The 14,683-nt window shown below is 47.1% G+C and overlaps 1 protein-coding gene across 16 annotated transcripts in view; it reads left to right on the forward strand.

The window, feature by feature from the left end:
* PPIP5K2 (diphosphoinositol pentakisphosphate kinase 2) overlaps positions 1 to 14,683 on the forward strand; it is a 1,400,407-nt gene that overhangs the window by 1,047,552 nt on the left and 338,172 nt on the right. For all 16 annotated transcript variants that reach the window (XM_086960990.1, XM_086960983.1, XM_086960987.1 and 13 more), the window contains one exon: positions 238 to 301. In XM_086960990.1, coding sequence (XP_086817116.1) covers positions 238 to 301 — 64 coding nt within the window. The remainder of the gene's footprint in view (positions 1 to 237; positions 302 to 14,683) is intronic.

Genomic DNA, 14,683 nt, shown 5'->3' on the forward strand with positions numbered 1-14,683 from the left:
TCTAATGCCTGCTTTGTTCATTTTGTTACAAGGTTTTCATCTGTGACATGGACACTCATCCAAATGGGAATTTGCATGTTTTATTTTATTTTGTTATAATTCGCTCCTTTCCACTAACATTTATCATGCAGCTAATTAACCTTGTCTGTCTGGAAGAGGCCGCTGCTTCGCAAGCATTATTATTCTCCTGAAATAATTGCCCTCCCTCCCCTTATTTCTTCTGTTTTTAATGCGCAGGTCCTGTCAGAAAATAGTCATTTACGAACAACAAGGCACTTGGAACAGAAGCACAGTGGTCTAGGTAAGTAATGTTGCAGGCTGTAAACCTCAATACGCATGTTGGCTTGAAATCGACACTTTTTAATTGTGATTATCCTAAAGACTGGCATGTCATTGTGCGTGTTTAGTAAGTAATTAATTAAAGTCAAATTGCTCGAATATTCCAGTGTGCTTAAGCATGTTTGCACGTGCATCTTTAAACCCACATGGCTAGCCATTAAATCTGGCATTGATGCATGAGAGTTGCGGCAAATGCGCAGTGAACTAGGATTTTTAGGTATGAACACATTTTATTTTGATTAGACTAAATAACCGGTGATTTCCTAACTTTAGTTTGCCATGCAATGCATATAATACAAGTCTTAAAAAAACACATGCATCATATTATGCTATTTCTAGCAACTCGGCCACCTGGATGTTTTGGGCCTCAGCGTGCACCTTTAAAACAAAAAAAGAAAGAAAACAGCCCCTGGCCTCAATTAAGACTGATTTATTTCAATTATAAAAGCAATTTCTGACTGCAAATCATCCTGAAGTTTGTACTTCCCTTCACAGGGCATAATTTGAGCTGGTGGGTGCAGGTTTGACTTGTTTTTCTTCAACATACTATGACCAAGAGTAAGAAACTCAGAAGAGGAGGAAACAAGCATTTACAATGCAATGGTTTTGCCTTTGTTAAAGTTAGAGCTATTGGCATTGCTCTTGACATTATTTTTATTTATGTTTTTTTTAACATAAATAAATGGCATTGGCATTTACAATGCCACTAGCTTTATCTCGCAAATGACACACACAAACACCCACAGAGAGCCCCCCCAAACACACACCCACACAGAGCCCTCCACACACACAGCCACACAGAGCCCCCCACACACACAGCCACACAAAGCCCCACAAAGCCCCCCCACACACACACAATCACACAAAGCCCCCCAAGTATAAGGTACTTAAAATGAGTAATTTTGTCAAAATGACACGTCATGTGTAAGATTATAATGTGTTATTAGGCATGCTCCGTGTGTGCGCCTGGCATTGTTTGGCATTAAGATGTGATATAAAGTGACGCTCGGTTAGTATGTCTTACTTTGTTTTAAGTCCATGGGATTTTTGCTGTCCTCCCTGATGCCCCTTCACTGTATTTTGCCCTCTTTGAGAAAGAGAGAGAAAGAAAGAGGCCCAGAGAGAGAAAGATAGAGGTCCACCGAGAGAGAGAGAGAGAGAGAGAGACCCACCGAGAGAGAGAGAGAGAGGGAGAGAGAGAGGTCCACCGAGAGAGAGAGAGAGAGAGAGAGAGAGAGAGAGAGACCCACAGAGAGAGAGAGAGAGGGAGAGAGAGAGAGAGAGAGACCCACCGAGAGAGAGAGAGAGAGAGAGACCCACCGAGAGAGAGAGAGAGAGAAAGAGAGACCCACCGAGAGAGAGTGAGAGAGAGAGACCCACTGAGAGAGAGAGAGAGAGAGAGAGAGGGAGAGAGAGACCCACCGACAGAGAGAGAGAGAGATAGACCCACCGAGAGAGAGAGAGACAGAGAGAGAGAGAGAGAGAGAGAGAGAGAGAGAGAGAGACCCACCGAGAGAGAGAGAGAGACCCACCGAGAGAGAGAGAGAGAGAGAGAGAGAGAGAGAGAGAGAGAGACCCACCGAGAGAGAGAGAGAGAGACCCACCGAGAGAGAAAGAGAGAGAGAGTCCCACCGAGAGAGAGAGAGACCCACCGAGAGAGAGAGAGAGAGAGAGAGAGGGAGAGAGAGACCCACGGAGGGAGAGAGAGAGAGAGAGAGAGAGAGAGAGAGACCCACCGAGAGAGAGAGAGAGAGAGAGAGAGAGAGAGAGAGAGAGAGAGAGAGAGAGAGAGAGAGGGAGAGAGAGAGAGACCCAGCGAGAGAGAGAGAGGCCCACCGAGAGAGAGAGAGGCCCACCAAGAGAGAGAAAGGGAGTGAGGGAGGCCCACGAGAGAGATAGAAGAAAGAGGCCCCCGTATAGCACACACTAGAGTGCACATTACAGGGCGCAGAAGATAGTTGGACTGCACACTCTGGAGCGGCGCAGACGGGGAGCGACGGGAAACAAGGCTTGCAAAACCGCAGGAAGGAGCCCACAACATGAGAGAGTGACGGGGAATAAAAGAAGAAATCTGGAACAACAGAACGAGTTTAGAACAAGGGACTAGTGCAGAAGTGACATCAGCAGTGTGTGCGCAACCCGCAGGGAGCGTCCGCCGAGGGCCCGGCCACACTCGAGGCATGACAGCGCAGCTACACAGCGGCCCAGTGTGTGTGTGTGTGTGTGTGTGAGGTGGGTGGGGGGGGGGTCGGGGGGGACTCGTGGACAGAGCGCGTGGACATCTATGGGCATCCGACGGGCTATGCGCTGGCCAGTGTGTGTGTGTGTGTGTGTGTGTGTGTGTGTGTGTGTGTGTGTGAGAGGGGGGCGGGGGGGAGGGCGCTAGCTACAGCACAGAAGAATGTGTGCATGGACAACTCTGGGCCGGGGTACACGACTTATTACACGCAGGACAGTGTGTGTGTGTGTGTGTGTGTGTTGGGGGGGGGGGGGCGCTAGCTACAGCACAGAATGTGTGCATGGACAACTCTGGACAACTCTGGGCCTGGGTACACAACTTATTACACGCAGTACAGTGTGTGGGGGGGTGGGGGGGCTCGTGAGCCACTGCAAAGATTGGGTGCAACCGACAACATCACCGGGGTAAACAATGGGTTATCCACGGCACAGCGTTGGTGTGTGTATGTGGAGCATTAGCAAGAACATTACTGGTGTACACAACTCGTTCGCAGCACAATTAACCACATCCTACCTGGCTGCGTGTGTGCACACACAACACGAACGCCGTTTTATTAATGGTAATACTAATCTACATGGGTCCTACATTAGCTTTGTAAGTGTAAAACTGCCGTACATATTTGAGTTTCAAATATTGCTTTACTAACTCGCTTTCTATTTGTAAGTACATCACAACTATTCAACACGTTCATTTTTTCGATTCCCCGTACACAATTTACATTTAAAACTTCATAAAGCTGGCATCTTTCTCATGGTATTTGTCAAACTAATGATGCGACAACAATCTCGTCTTTCTCTCCTACACTGAAAACTTTAACAATGAAGGAAGCGAAAAAAACAAATATGGCGTAGTCGTTGATAGGGCTTGCAATTTATGGTTTTACTTTCCATTAAAACATGCTTTTTTTAAGTTTCACTAATAACTCTAGCCCTATCGGGCTAATCTATACAGAATGCAAAAAGTTTTAATTTTTAATTAAAATCAGTTTGGGGAATTTTTATTCACGGACACTACAACACTTAACTTGAGATAAGGACGTTGCCCAATTTTGGTTTTATGTACATTAGTTTAACTTGCATAGACGTTTTTCCATAAGACAACGATTGTAAACAAATGTATATTTGCAGTAGAATGTGCGAGCCGACTGTTGAACAACAAGCAATATCTGAGCTGTCCATCAGATTGGGTGCAAAGAGCTAAATATGTTTGTCCATCTAGACCAGAAGCTACGTCCACAATTTATGCGAGGTCGTGCTGAGGACTGTAGGAAAACACACAAGCTCGAGGGCGTAGGTACATGCAAGAGTGTGAAACTGTCCTGTAAAATGTGCCACTCTGTACATCAACTGTCCTTTAAAATGTGCCATTCTGTACATCCACGTGTCGGTCGCCGTTGTGAACTATAGTGCTCACTTTTAGACGCGCGTTCCTACATGTGCTATCCAGAAACCATTATGTGGTCCGCCGGCATTTCTTTTATTATTTCGATAAAGAGGCTTCTGGGAGTAGTGCCTGGGCCCGGCCCGGGCGTGGGCAGAGGATCCGTGCACTTCTGCTCACTCACAGAACACAGATGCCCCGCGGCAGCTGTGCCCATAGCTAGCCCGTTGCGTGGCGTCCTACCCTCCGGTCAAGGCGGGCTGTGCCCTCTAGCAGCGCTCGCGGCCATTCTCTGCCAGGCAGGAATCCATCCGAGGGTAGCGGCAAAAGCACACAGTATTAAAGGACACTTTTAGTGAAGATGCATGGTGACGTCTCTCTTTAAAAAAATAATATTACCATATATTATATAAGTAGAAACCTCCTGAAAAAACTTTGGTTGATGGGACGTTAACATAATGATTCAAAACCAAAAAGTCCAGCAATGTGGCTGTTGTGCTTAGCTGTGCAAGTTTAACTATGAGTGCATTGCTTGTGAATAGAAGAACATCGCAGATGACATTGAAAATGGCGGCTTTGATAACATAACGGACATTAGATTATCAGTGATTTAAACAAACCTACAGCCCATGCCGGGCATGCACAGGGCAGAGCCAACGACGAGAGCTTGTGTGTGCCGCCTACTTCCTTTCATGCACAAGTGTAGAGAATGTACAATCATTGGCCAGAGGCTTGAAGGGCACGGTGACAGGCGATGCCCTGGTGTGTAGTGTTCACTAGCATGGTGCCAGGCCATGCCATCTGTGCCATATACCTCTGTGCATAGTGTTCACTAGCATGGTGACAGACCATGCCCTGCCTCTGTGCGGGCGGGAAAGGCGAGCACGCCCACGAGAGCAGGAAGGCGGGTGCCGGCTCAATGCCGGACCAGATTCGGGGGCGTTCCCGAGGGCTTTTGGCTGACGTAGCGTGACGTCGCCAAAAGCCAAAAATTCTCGGGAACGCCCCCGAATCTGGTCCGGGATTGACGGACAGAGCCGTCTCCCAATGGCTAGCCTCCATTTATGGAGCTAGCCAATGGGAGACTGGGGCGTATACCCGACTGCACACACAACTCATAAGGTTTTTTGGCGCATGCGCACTACGTGCGCATCGCCAGTCAAAACCTAAAAAGGGGAAGGAAGAAAAACGGGAAAACAGTGACAAAGGGGGGAAGCCGGGATGAAAAAGATCCCACAAGAGTGAGCTATTGAGGCATGGATGTGGACGAAAGAGACATGAGGTGGAATCAATGCTAGATAGCCTTTGTATCCGGCAACGCTGACATTCAGCAGTGCAGGCATTGAGACTTCCAACCACAAATTCTTGACAGAACCAGATGTGACATGAATAACTGCAGTGAAACTGTTTTCTTTTCCACATTGGAAACTGGTTTGACATGCACTTTTGTTTTTGCTAATCTTTAGCATCTAGATGCATAGTTACTGCTGGCTTGCTCGGAGGCAAAACTCTTCTAAAGAACGTGCCCTTTAAATTCTGAAAGGTGTGTAAATATCCACGTCAAACACCCATTGACCCTCACTTGGTCTCTGGAACCTGCCATTTCTATCAGTAGGTGCACTTAAAAAGTATGAGGGAGAAGAAAATAAAATGTTTTTGAATTTTCACTGGGTAGGTAATGCTCCATGTTGTTTACCTGCCTCTATCTAATAGACTTCTAGCTGCAGATTCCTTACCTTAGAATTATCCCAGTCAGTCAAATTATCTTTATTCAACTTAATTAAAAGTCATACAAAGAGATTAAAGAAACATTTCAGACAGGGAGTTTTAGGAACGTTTCATACATATTGAGATATGACAGTAGAATCAATTACATTTCATACATGTTAACATGTTAAAATGTGACAATAAAATCAATTACATTAAAAACAAATGCAGGCATACAAAAGTTAAAAAAAGGGGATAACAATGGATCTAATGGATATGTTTTTTCATCCTAGCTGTAGCTACCAAGAAGTTAGCTATACAAAAGGTAATGCGTGGGTTAGTCAATGATTGTAAAAAGAGCAAGGCCGGTCTCACTTGTGTGAAGCCCGCCAAAAGATCAGGGGAGCCATGTTCAAATCATCAGTTAGAAAGTCTAAGCCCACCTCCATGTGTATAGAGTAGGTTGGTGTTGACTGCGGCACAGAGACGAGTGTCCGAATAAATCTGTTCTCCGCTCTCTGGATTGGTTCCACATTAACAAAGCCCCAGAGTGGGGAACCATATGAAGCAATGGAGACCGATTTGCTCTTGTAAATTTTTAACAACGCTTCCATTGGCCTGGCCCCCAACCTGCCCGCAAAGCCCAAGAGGGCAGACGATGATCTAATAACCGCCAACCTCTTCGCCCTCACTTGGGGACCCCAAGTTCCTCTCTGGTCAAAAAGGACCCCCAAGTAGGGGAACGTGGAGACTCTAGAAACCATATCCCCTCTACACGTGAAGGTTTTTGATCTCCTCTTACTGCTTTCTCGTCCCACCACCATGGTATGCAACTTGCTAGCGTTTATTTTTAAGTCGAGCTGTTCCATGAATGTGCCGAAGGCATTTAAGAGGCGTTGAAGGCCGACACCCATGCGCGCAATTAGCACGGCATCGTCCGCGTACAGGAGCGCTGGAATCTTAACTGCTCCTGCGCGCGGAACGTCTACTTCCTCCTCCTCCAGGTGTGCACCCAAGCCGTTGATGTAGATGGTAAATAGTAAGGGGGCCAAGATACAGCCCTGCCTTACCCCCTTCAGGGATTTGAAAAGGGCCGTGCACCTACCCTCATTTGTGACCAGTACGGCCGCAAAAAGCTCCTGGTGTAGGGAAGCCATGAATCTTACCAATGCCTTGTCGATCCCCATCCTTAGCAAGGTCATCCATAACTTGGCCCTGTTCACCAAATCGAAGGCCGAGGAGAGGTCCATAAATGCTAGAAATAAGGACCCCTCCTTGGCCACCGTTTACTTTGATATGAGCAGGTGCAGGTTAGAGCATTGTTCAATTGTGCCTTTCCTTTCTCTAAACCCATACTGGATCTCTGACAACCCTCCACAGCTCTCTACATTATCCCTCAACCTGGACAAGAGGACTCTACCTAAGATCTTCACTGATGAGTCCAAGAGGGATATGGGCCTATAACACCCGGGGTCGTCCCGCTGGCCCTTTTTGAAAATGTGGACAATGATTGAAATGTCCCAGGAGGATGGTGTAGGGTTGCTATTGACGGCAGAAAAAACATTGGCCAATACCTCTGCCCACAGCTTTGGGGAATGTAGGAAAAAATCGGCTGGCACCCCATCGGGGCCCGGGGCCTTATGCTTGCTTGTGGCCAAAATAGCTTTCTCCACTTCTGTACTATAAAAATGTATTGGAGTGGCGTCTAAAGAGACCAGCGAGACATCTTGGATTGCCTGGTCATTTTCCCCATACACATTTTTAAAATGGGACAACCACTTGTCGTCTGGGATGACACAGTCCATGGCCTCATTACTTTGGTCGGAAAAGAGTGGTTGTTTAATTATCTCCCAGGATTTCCGACTGTCCTTCAGGACAGCCATAGACAGGAGATTTTCCCAGGCTTCCCGTTTGATACTGTCTTTTCTAGTTTTAATAGCTGACTTGTAGATTTTCCTCAATCTAGCAATCTCGCCCTTTACCCTTGGTACCTTTTTCAAGCCTACCATCAGAGACCTGTGTGCATTGGAACATGCGGTGTCGAACCAGCGCTTCTTATTCGGTACTCCTTTCATTGGCTTAGCCAGGAGATCCAGCGCTACCTGACCACAGATTGACTCAAAGGCCCCTATAGTTTCACAACCCGGGGCGCGAGGGTTCTGACACACCTCGACCTGTTCCTTAATTTTCGGAAAAACCTCCGCATAGAAGTTTTCTGGGACCACCTTAGCCCACTTAACTCTCCTACCCTGATCAGTGGTACGCAAGGTGTGATCCAATCTCACTTTCCCCGGATTAGGCCCCATATAATCTCCCCAAGCCACTTCAAGTAAAACAGGGTTGTGGTCACTGTGGTGAGATGGCACGGTACAGTAGGAGATCACCTGACTTAAAATACCTTGCGTGATGAAGATATAATCAATTATGGTTCCTGGGCTGGCACCAGTGAATGTAGCTATTCTTGATCCACCCTCTGGTTCATAGAAATCGAAATTTGCCAGAAGATCTTCTTGCTCCTCTCCTTCTATGGTGTGTTCAAAGTGAGGTCCCTCGAGGCCTTCACCCCATTCCTTATTATTAAGACTGCAAGCTAACGTGCAGGGATGAATGTTAAAATCACCTAATAAAATATACTCTGTGTCAAGCTGTGTGTTCTAACTGCCTGACCTTAGTATAGCGTCTAAGGTGGCAATATTGCTACCATTATTGTCCCTATTCCCTGAGTTATAAAAGTTAATGTATAGAGACCTCCTAGTGGGGTTGATCTCTCTCTCTACTATGAGGATGTTGTGCGAGTCTGTGCTAATCTGTTTTAGGGAGCCCTTCAGTTCTAGAGAGAATACCATTAACAGACCTCCCTTAGCTCTGCCAGCGCGGCTAGGAATGGCTGCCTTGGCGAAGCTGGTAAACCCATCCCACCAGGAATTAGTAGTAGTATCCCAGGTTTCCTGGAGGGCGATAATATTGTGTCTTACAACAAAACTTGACCTCTCCTTGTCATTGCGTTTGGAATTGAGACCCGCTACATTCCAACTTAGTATCTTGCAAGTTTCTACAATTTTCTTCGCACAGGTTCGGTCAAGTGTACCCCCTCCACTGCTCGTGGATGGGGGCTTCCATTGGCCGATAAGTTACCCACTATCTCTACTGCATTTAACTGATCGTGGGGAATACTAATATTCTTATTAAGGGAGCCACCAACAGTCTCGGCCAGAGTTTGATCAGGAGCAATTTCCCTTTCTGGGGCGACTTGCACTTTACGGCCCTCCAAACTTGTATCCTCATTTCTTTTTATACCATTACTAAGTCCTCTGGCCCTATCTTTGGGGTTACTTATTATACATGGAACCCTTGTTCCCTGTGTTGTCGTGTTTGGACCCCCCGTGCGTCAATCGCAATCATTTAAGTTTGCCAAACCCCCAAACCTATTCGCTGTGCCAAACCCCCAATCGTGGGTTGGGGCCCCCAATCCCCATCCATTTGATACTGCGTTCCACCCGGGTAGTGGTGTATTGGGACGCATTGGGAACTGCTCATCATCCAACCAAGCTCCAAACCCATTTCCACAGTTCCCACTGTCATTTACCTGGGCACCCAACCCCCACCTATTCATTGTGTTCCAGTGTGATCTAGGGGTCCTGGCAAATAACACATTCTGATGGTCACCTGGCCCTGTACCAAATCTATTTGTTGGGCCAATACCATAATCATTATGTGTAGGTCTAAGACCCCCACCCCATCTGTTGCTTCTTGTGGTCCACCCTGGTCTTGGGACATTTGTCTGAATCGCATTTTGCTGTTCACTATAGAAGATTTTTAGGGTAAGAGGGACTATAGAACCACTTCTACGTTGGGGGGGAAATATATTTGACAGGACGTTTGGGAGCACGGCTGCGTTTGAAAAATTTAACACTACGCAGTCCCCCTTGAACTTTTTTTGCCTATTCCCTATCCATGTCATCCTCCTCGCCATTACAATTTCCCCTGCCAACTGCTCTTTCCCATAATGTGTCATCTTCATGTTACTTGTCAGCCAGTGTAACGCCTTACTTGTCAGGGATGGAATAGATTCTGTTTGGCCAGGGGGTAAGGTGGGTACATTAGCTAGTACCAGTACCAGCGGTGAAGCTTCCATTATAAATTGTGAAGGGTCATCCCCTAGGGATGGCGGTGTTGGTACAGTGGATGGAAGTATGGGGGCCTCACTCGCTACTTCTTGGGTAAGTACAGCTGGTGGTACCTGACCAGGCGGGATGGTCTCTGACGATCCTTCCTCTGCTACTATATCGCCCCCATTATTTCCCATTATAGTATCTACTGGTTTAGAGACAATAGTTACTACATTCTCTAGTTCTTCTGCTACCTTACATTGCACCCCTCCCATCCTTTTCACTTCGGCAGTAAGCTTGTCAATTTTCCCGATCAGTAGCTTAATGATGGTCTTTATCTTTAGATCTATCCTGTTGAATAGGTCATCGTCTATGCTTTGTCTAAGGTTATCTTCCTCATGCTCCTTTTTTTTCCCTTAGACTTTGGTGGGGAAGCAGTCCTTTTCCTCCCTGTCCCTGCCCCCCCCCCGTTTAGGCGGAGTTTTCCTGCAGTTTCTCATCGCCCTGGTCACTGGCGCTGAGGGTGGAGATTCTTCTGCTATAAATTCCGTCTGAGGCTCGGGGTCAGACTCTGCATTTGTCTCCACGTCAACCAACAATTCTACACTTTGATCATGATTTCCAATGTCAAGGAGGTTGGTATCTAGGGTGTTCGTGCTAAGGTCTTGCAATGGTGCATCCGACATTTGCGCACTTGTGGGGGGGCTCGCTAAATGAAGGACAGGGGACTGACTCAAACCCAATGATTGCCTTCTTTCACTATCACCACCTGAACCATATAGTTATCCATGGTATTAAGCGTCTCTGAAGCTCTATTAACATTTTTCTTTGGCATCTTCTCAAATGAAAATAAGCGCTGCAAAACGACACAAGCTAGTAACAACCAGATAAGTGTGCGCTAAATGCAATCTCAGGGTCACTGTTTTTATATGATAGGTGGTATGGTCTTACTTCAGGCAGCTTGCTTTGATGGTAGCACTGATAGAGTGGCCGGCCCAGTCCAGTCCCGGCCAGTCTAGGACTGTCTAAGACTGTCCCGCCCTTGTCCCGGGCTTCTCCCGGGCGCGACTCGCGGGGCGAGAGGGGGCGTCTCCTTTTCACCGCCTCCTGGCGCTCCCAACGCGTCACGGGCTCGTCGCCCCTGGTGCTGCTGGGGACTGGAGTCCAAGGGAGTCTTCCGGCGCTCCCGCTCTGCCTACGACACATCCGTTCACCTCACGGCACAGCCCGATGGCGCTTCCTGCTCTCGCAATCCCGGTAAGGCTCAGGCTCAGAGTTCAGCTATGGCTCCCCTTTAAATGCTGAAAGGTGTGTAAATATCCACGTCAAACACCCATTGACCCTCACTTGGTCTCTGGAACCTGCCATTTTTATCAGTAGGTGCACTTAAAAAGTATGAGGGAGAAGAAAATAAAATGTTTTTGAATTTTCACTGGGTAGGTAATGCTCCATGATGTTTACCTGCCTCTATCTAATAGACTTCTAGCTGCAGATTCCTTACCTTAGAATTATCCCGAAACAGGGGTTCTGCTGGCAAATTTCTGGATCCAGTCTTAGGCCTGGAGATAATGCTAAGGTAAGGAATCCACGGTTAGTTAAAGTCTCTGCCAGATACGGCATTACTGAAGGTGTGTAATTTATTGGTCTGAGTACCACCTGGGGTCTTTCACCAAGAAGAAAAATAAACCTGAGCAATCAAAGGTCAAATGTCCTCACCAAAGTGTATGTCTGGTTCTTGCTCCCAGGTAGGAACTTGCCACAAGAGTCGGCATTAACTTATTTTCTCATGAACCTGTACTAATCTTGGAGAAGTCTCAAAATAGCCTCTCCTCAACCTCCTATGTCTGCAGGTTCACCCTGTGCTGCTGTTTTTGAAGACTGCATTTTTGACCTGCTGCTTGCCACTGCTTCAGCATCCTATCTGGCTGTGACTCCCATCCTATTTGTGCCATGCCATGCATCGTCGGCCTATGTGTTAACTCCAGAACATGGGACACATCAGAAACGTGTGACGTTGGCTCCTCTCAAGTCTTGCAATTTTATTTTGCACTCAACTAGTGGGCACCATCATCTCCCCTAAAAATATCTGTAGTCCTTTAAAAATTGATACTACGAAGAATCCCTGTTTTTCTCATAATAAACCTGGAGCTCCTTCGGCAAATGCGATTTTCCATAAGGCCTGTCTGGCACTGGAAAAGAGATGCCTTTTCTATTTTCATCTGCTATGAGGGTTGTGATGTAGATATTGATTCAGATGTCGACAACCTTCAGCTACCTTTTGCTGGTTTTTTTCTAAATACTTAGTGCCTTTACCTGAACCTTTATAATGGGCCAAACACTACTCCCAGTGTTTCCTTCCATTCAAAAAAGTTATCAGTCTTTGTCACTGGTTGGAAAGTCTACAGACACATTGGCTAATGAGACAGCATTTTGGAATTCATTCTCAAAACAGAAAAATACTTTTTGCAGTGAAATGAATCTTTGTTTGGAATTCTGTTACCCCGTAGCAGCAACCCAATTTCGCCCTAGCAATCACCAGTCAGTATTCTGACAAACACCACCACCATGTACCTTATCAAAAAAAGAGGTGACATGGTGGTTCAGCCATCTTTTCAGAAAACAATGTAGTCCTTCTGAGCACTGGATTAGGAAATATTTCTATCAACCAAACAGTGAGTTCAGCATTTTAATTCAATTATGTTCTCACTCAAAAGGCTATGAATGAACTAAGGCAACATAATTCAGTCTTGATATATATATATATATATATATATATAAATATATATGTATATATATATATATGTATATATATATATATTCTGTCCACAAGGTTGCCCTTAAGGAGCCGCCACACACAGAGGGGTTACAGCACAAATCGCCACAGGTAGCTCCGTTCACAGCATGCCCCACAGCTCTTCATTCATGCCATACCGCTGTCAGGCGGATCCCGAGAGCCAAGATTTATGGACTCTTGTTGATACAGAGGGGGCCTCAGCCACAGGCATATATTGGCGCTGTGGACAGTGGTGCAAACATCGCTCCTCACCTAACCAGGACAGTTACATTTGAATGATGAAAGGCAGCAGCATACTTGTTTTGACGAAACTGGGAGTCACTGCATTATTTTTGGACTACTGCTACCAGAATGCCTGCAAGACGCCCACATGGGCGTGACTCCCTATTCCAATAAATCAATTGGTTTCAATGAGCCTGCTTCTTCCGTCATTGTTAGCCAGTGAACAAGAGCGGCTAATTCGCTCGAAACGCGTATGGCATGAATGAAGAGCTGTGGGGCATGCTGTGAACGGAGCTACCTGTGGCGATTTGTGCTGTAACCCCTCTGTGTGTGGCGGCTCCTTAATGGCAACCTTGTGGACAGAATTTTGAGCGGCTGGCTCGGTCGCGGAGCTGCCCCGCCGCTGTCGGGCGGATCCCGAGAGCCAAGATTTATGGACTCTTGTTGATACAGAGGGGGCCTCAGCCACAGGCATATATTGGCGCTGTGGACAGTGGTGCAAACATCGCTCCTCACCTAACCAGGACAGTTACATTTGAATGATGAAAGGCAGCAGCATACTTGTTTTGACGATACTGGGAGTCACGGCATTATTTTTGGACTACTGCTACCAGAATGCCTGCAAGACGCCCACATGGGCGTGACTCGCTATTCCAATAAATCAATTGGTTTCAATGAGCCTGCTTCTTCCGTCATTGTTAGCCAGTGAACAAGAGCGACTAATTCGCTCGAAACGCGTATGGCATGAATGAAGAGCTGTGGGGCATGCTGTGAACGGAGCTACCTGTGGCGATTTGTGCTGTAACCCCTCTGTGTGTGGCGGCTCCTTAAGGGCAACCTTGTGGACAGAATTTTGAGCGGCTGGCTCGGTCGCGGAGCTGCCCCGCCGCTGTCGGGCGGAACCCGAGAGCCAAGATTTATGGACTCTTGTTGATACAGAGGGGGCCTCAGCCACAGGCATATATTGGCGCTGTGGACAGTGGTGCAAACATCGCTCCTCACCTAACCAGGACAGTTACATTTGAATGATGAAAGGCAGCAGCATATTTGTTTTGACGAAACTGGGAGTCACGGCATTATTTTTGGACTACTGCTACCAGAATGCCTGCAAGACGCCCACATGGGCGTGACTCGCTATTCCAATAAATCAATTGGTTTCAATGAGCCTGCTTCTTCCGTCATTGTTAGCCAGTGAACAAGAGCGGCTAATTCGCTCGAAACGCGTATGGCATGAATGAAGAGCTGTGGGGCATGCTGTGAACGGAGCTACCTGTGGCGATTTGTGCTGTAACCCCTCTGTGTGTGGCGGCTCCTTAAGGGCAACCTTGTGGACAGAATTTTGAGCGGCTGGCTCGGTCGCGGAGCTGCCCCGCCGCTGTCGGGCGGATCCCGAGAGCCAAGATTTATGGACTCTTGTTGATACAGAGGGGGCCTCAGCCACAGGCATATATTGGCGCTGTGGACAGTGGTGCAAACATCGCTCCTCACCTAACCAGGACAGTTACATTTGAATGATGAATGGCAGCAGCATACTTGTTTTGACGAAACTGGGAGTCACGGCATTATTTTTGGACTACTGCTACCAGAATGCCTGCAAGATGCCCACATGGGCGTGACTCGCTATTCCAATAAATCAATTGGTTTCAATGAGCCTGCTTCTTCCGTCATTGTTAGCCAGTGAACAAGAGCGGCTAATTCGCTCGAAACGCGTATGGCATGAATGAAGAGCTGTGGGGCATGCTGTGAACGGAGCTACCTGTGGCGATTTGTGCTGTAACCCCTCTGTGTGTGGCGGCTCCTTAACCCCTTCCATGCTGGGCCGATTTTCCTCGTGTGCTAGGCTTTTAAAGAATCAATGGCTTTATGACGGCCCCCAGCCGTCATCAGCACACG

Source organism: Lissotriton vulgaris, chromosome 3_1 (assembly GCF_964263255.1).
Source record: "Lissotriton vulgaris chromosome 3_1, aLisVul1.2, whole genome shotgun sequence".
Taxonomy (NCBI): Eukaryota; Metazoa; Chordata; class Amphibia; order Caudata; family Salamandridae; genus Lissotriton; species Lissotriton vulgaris.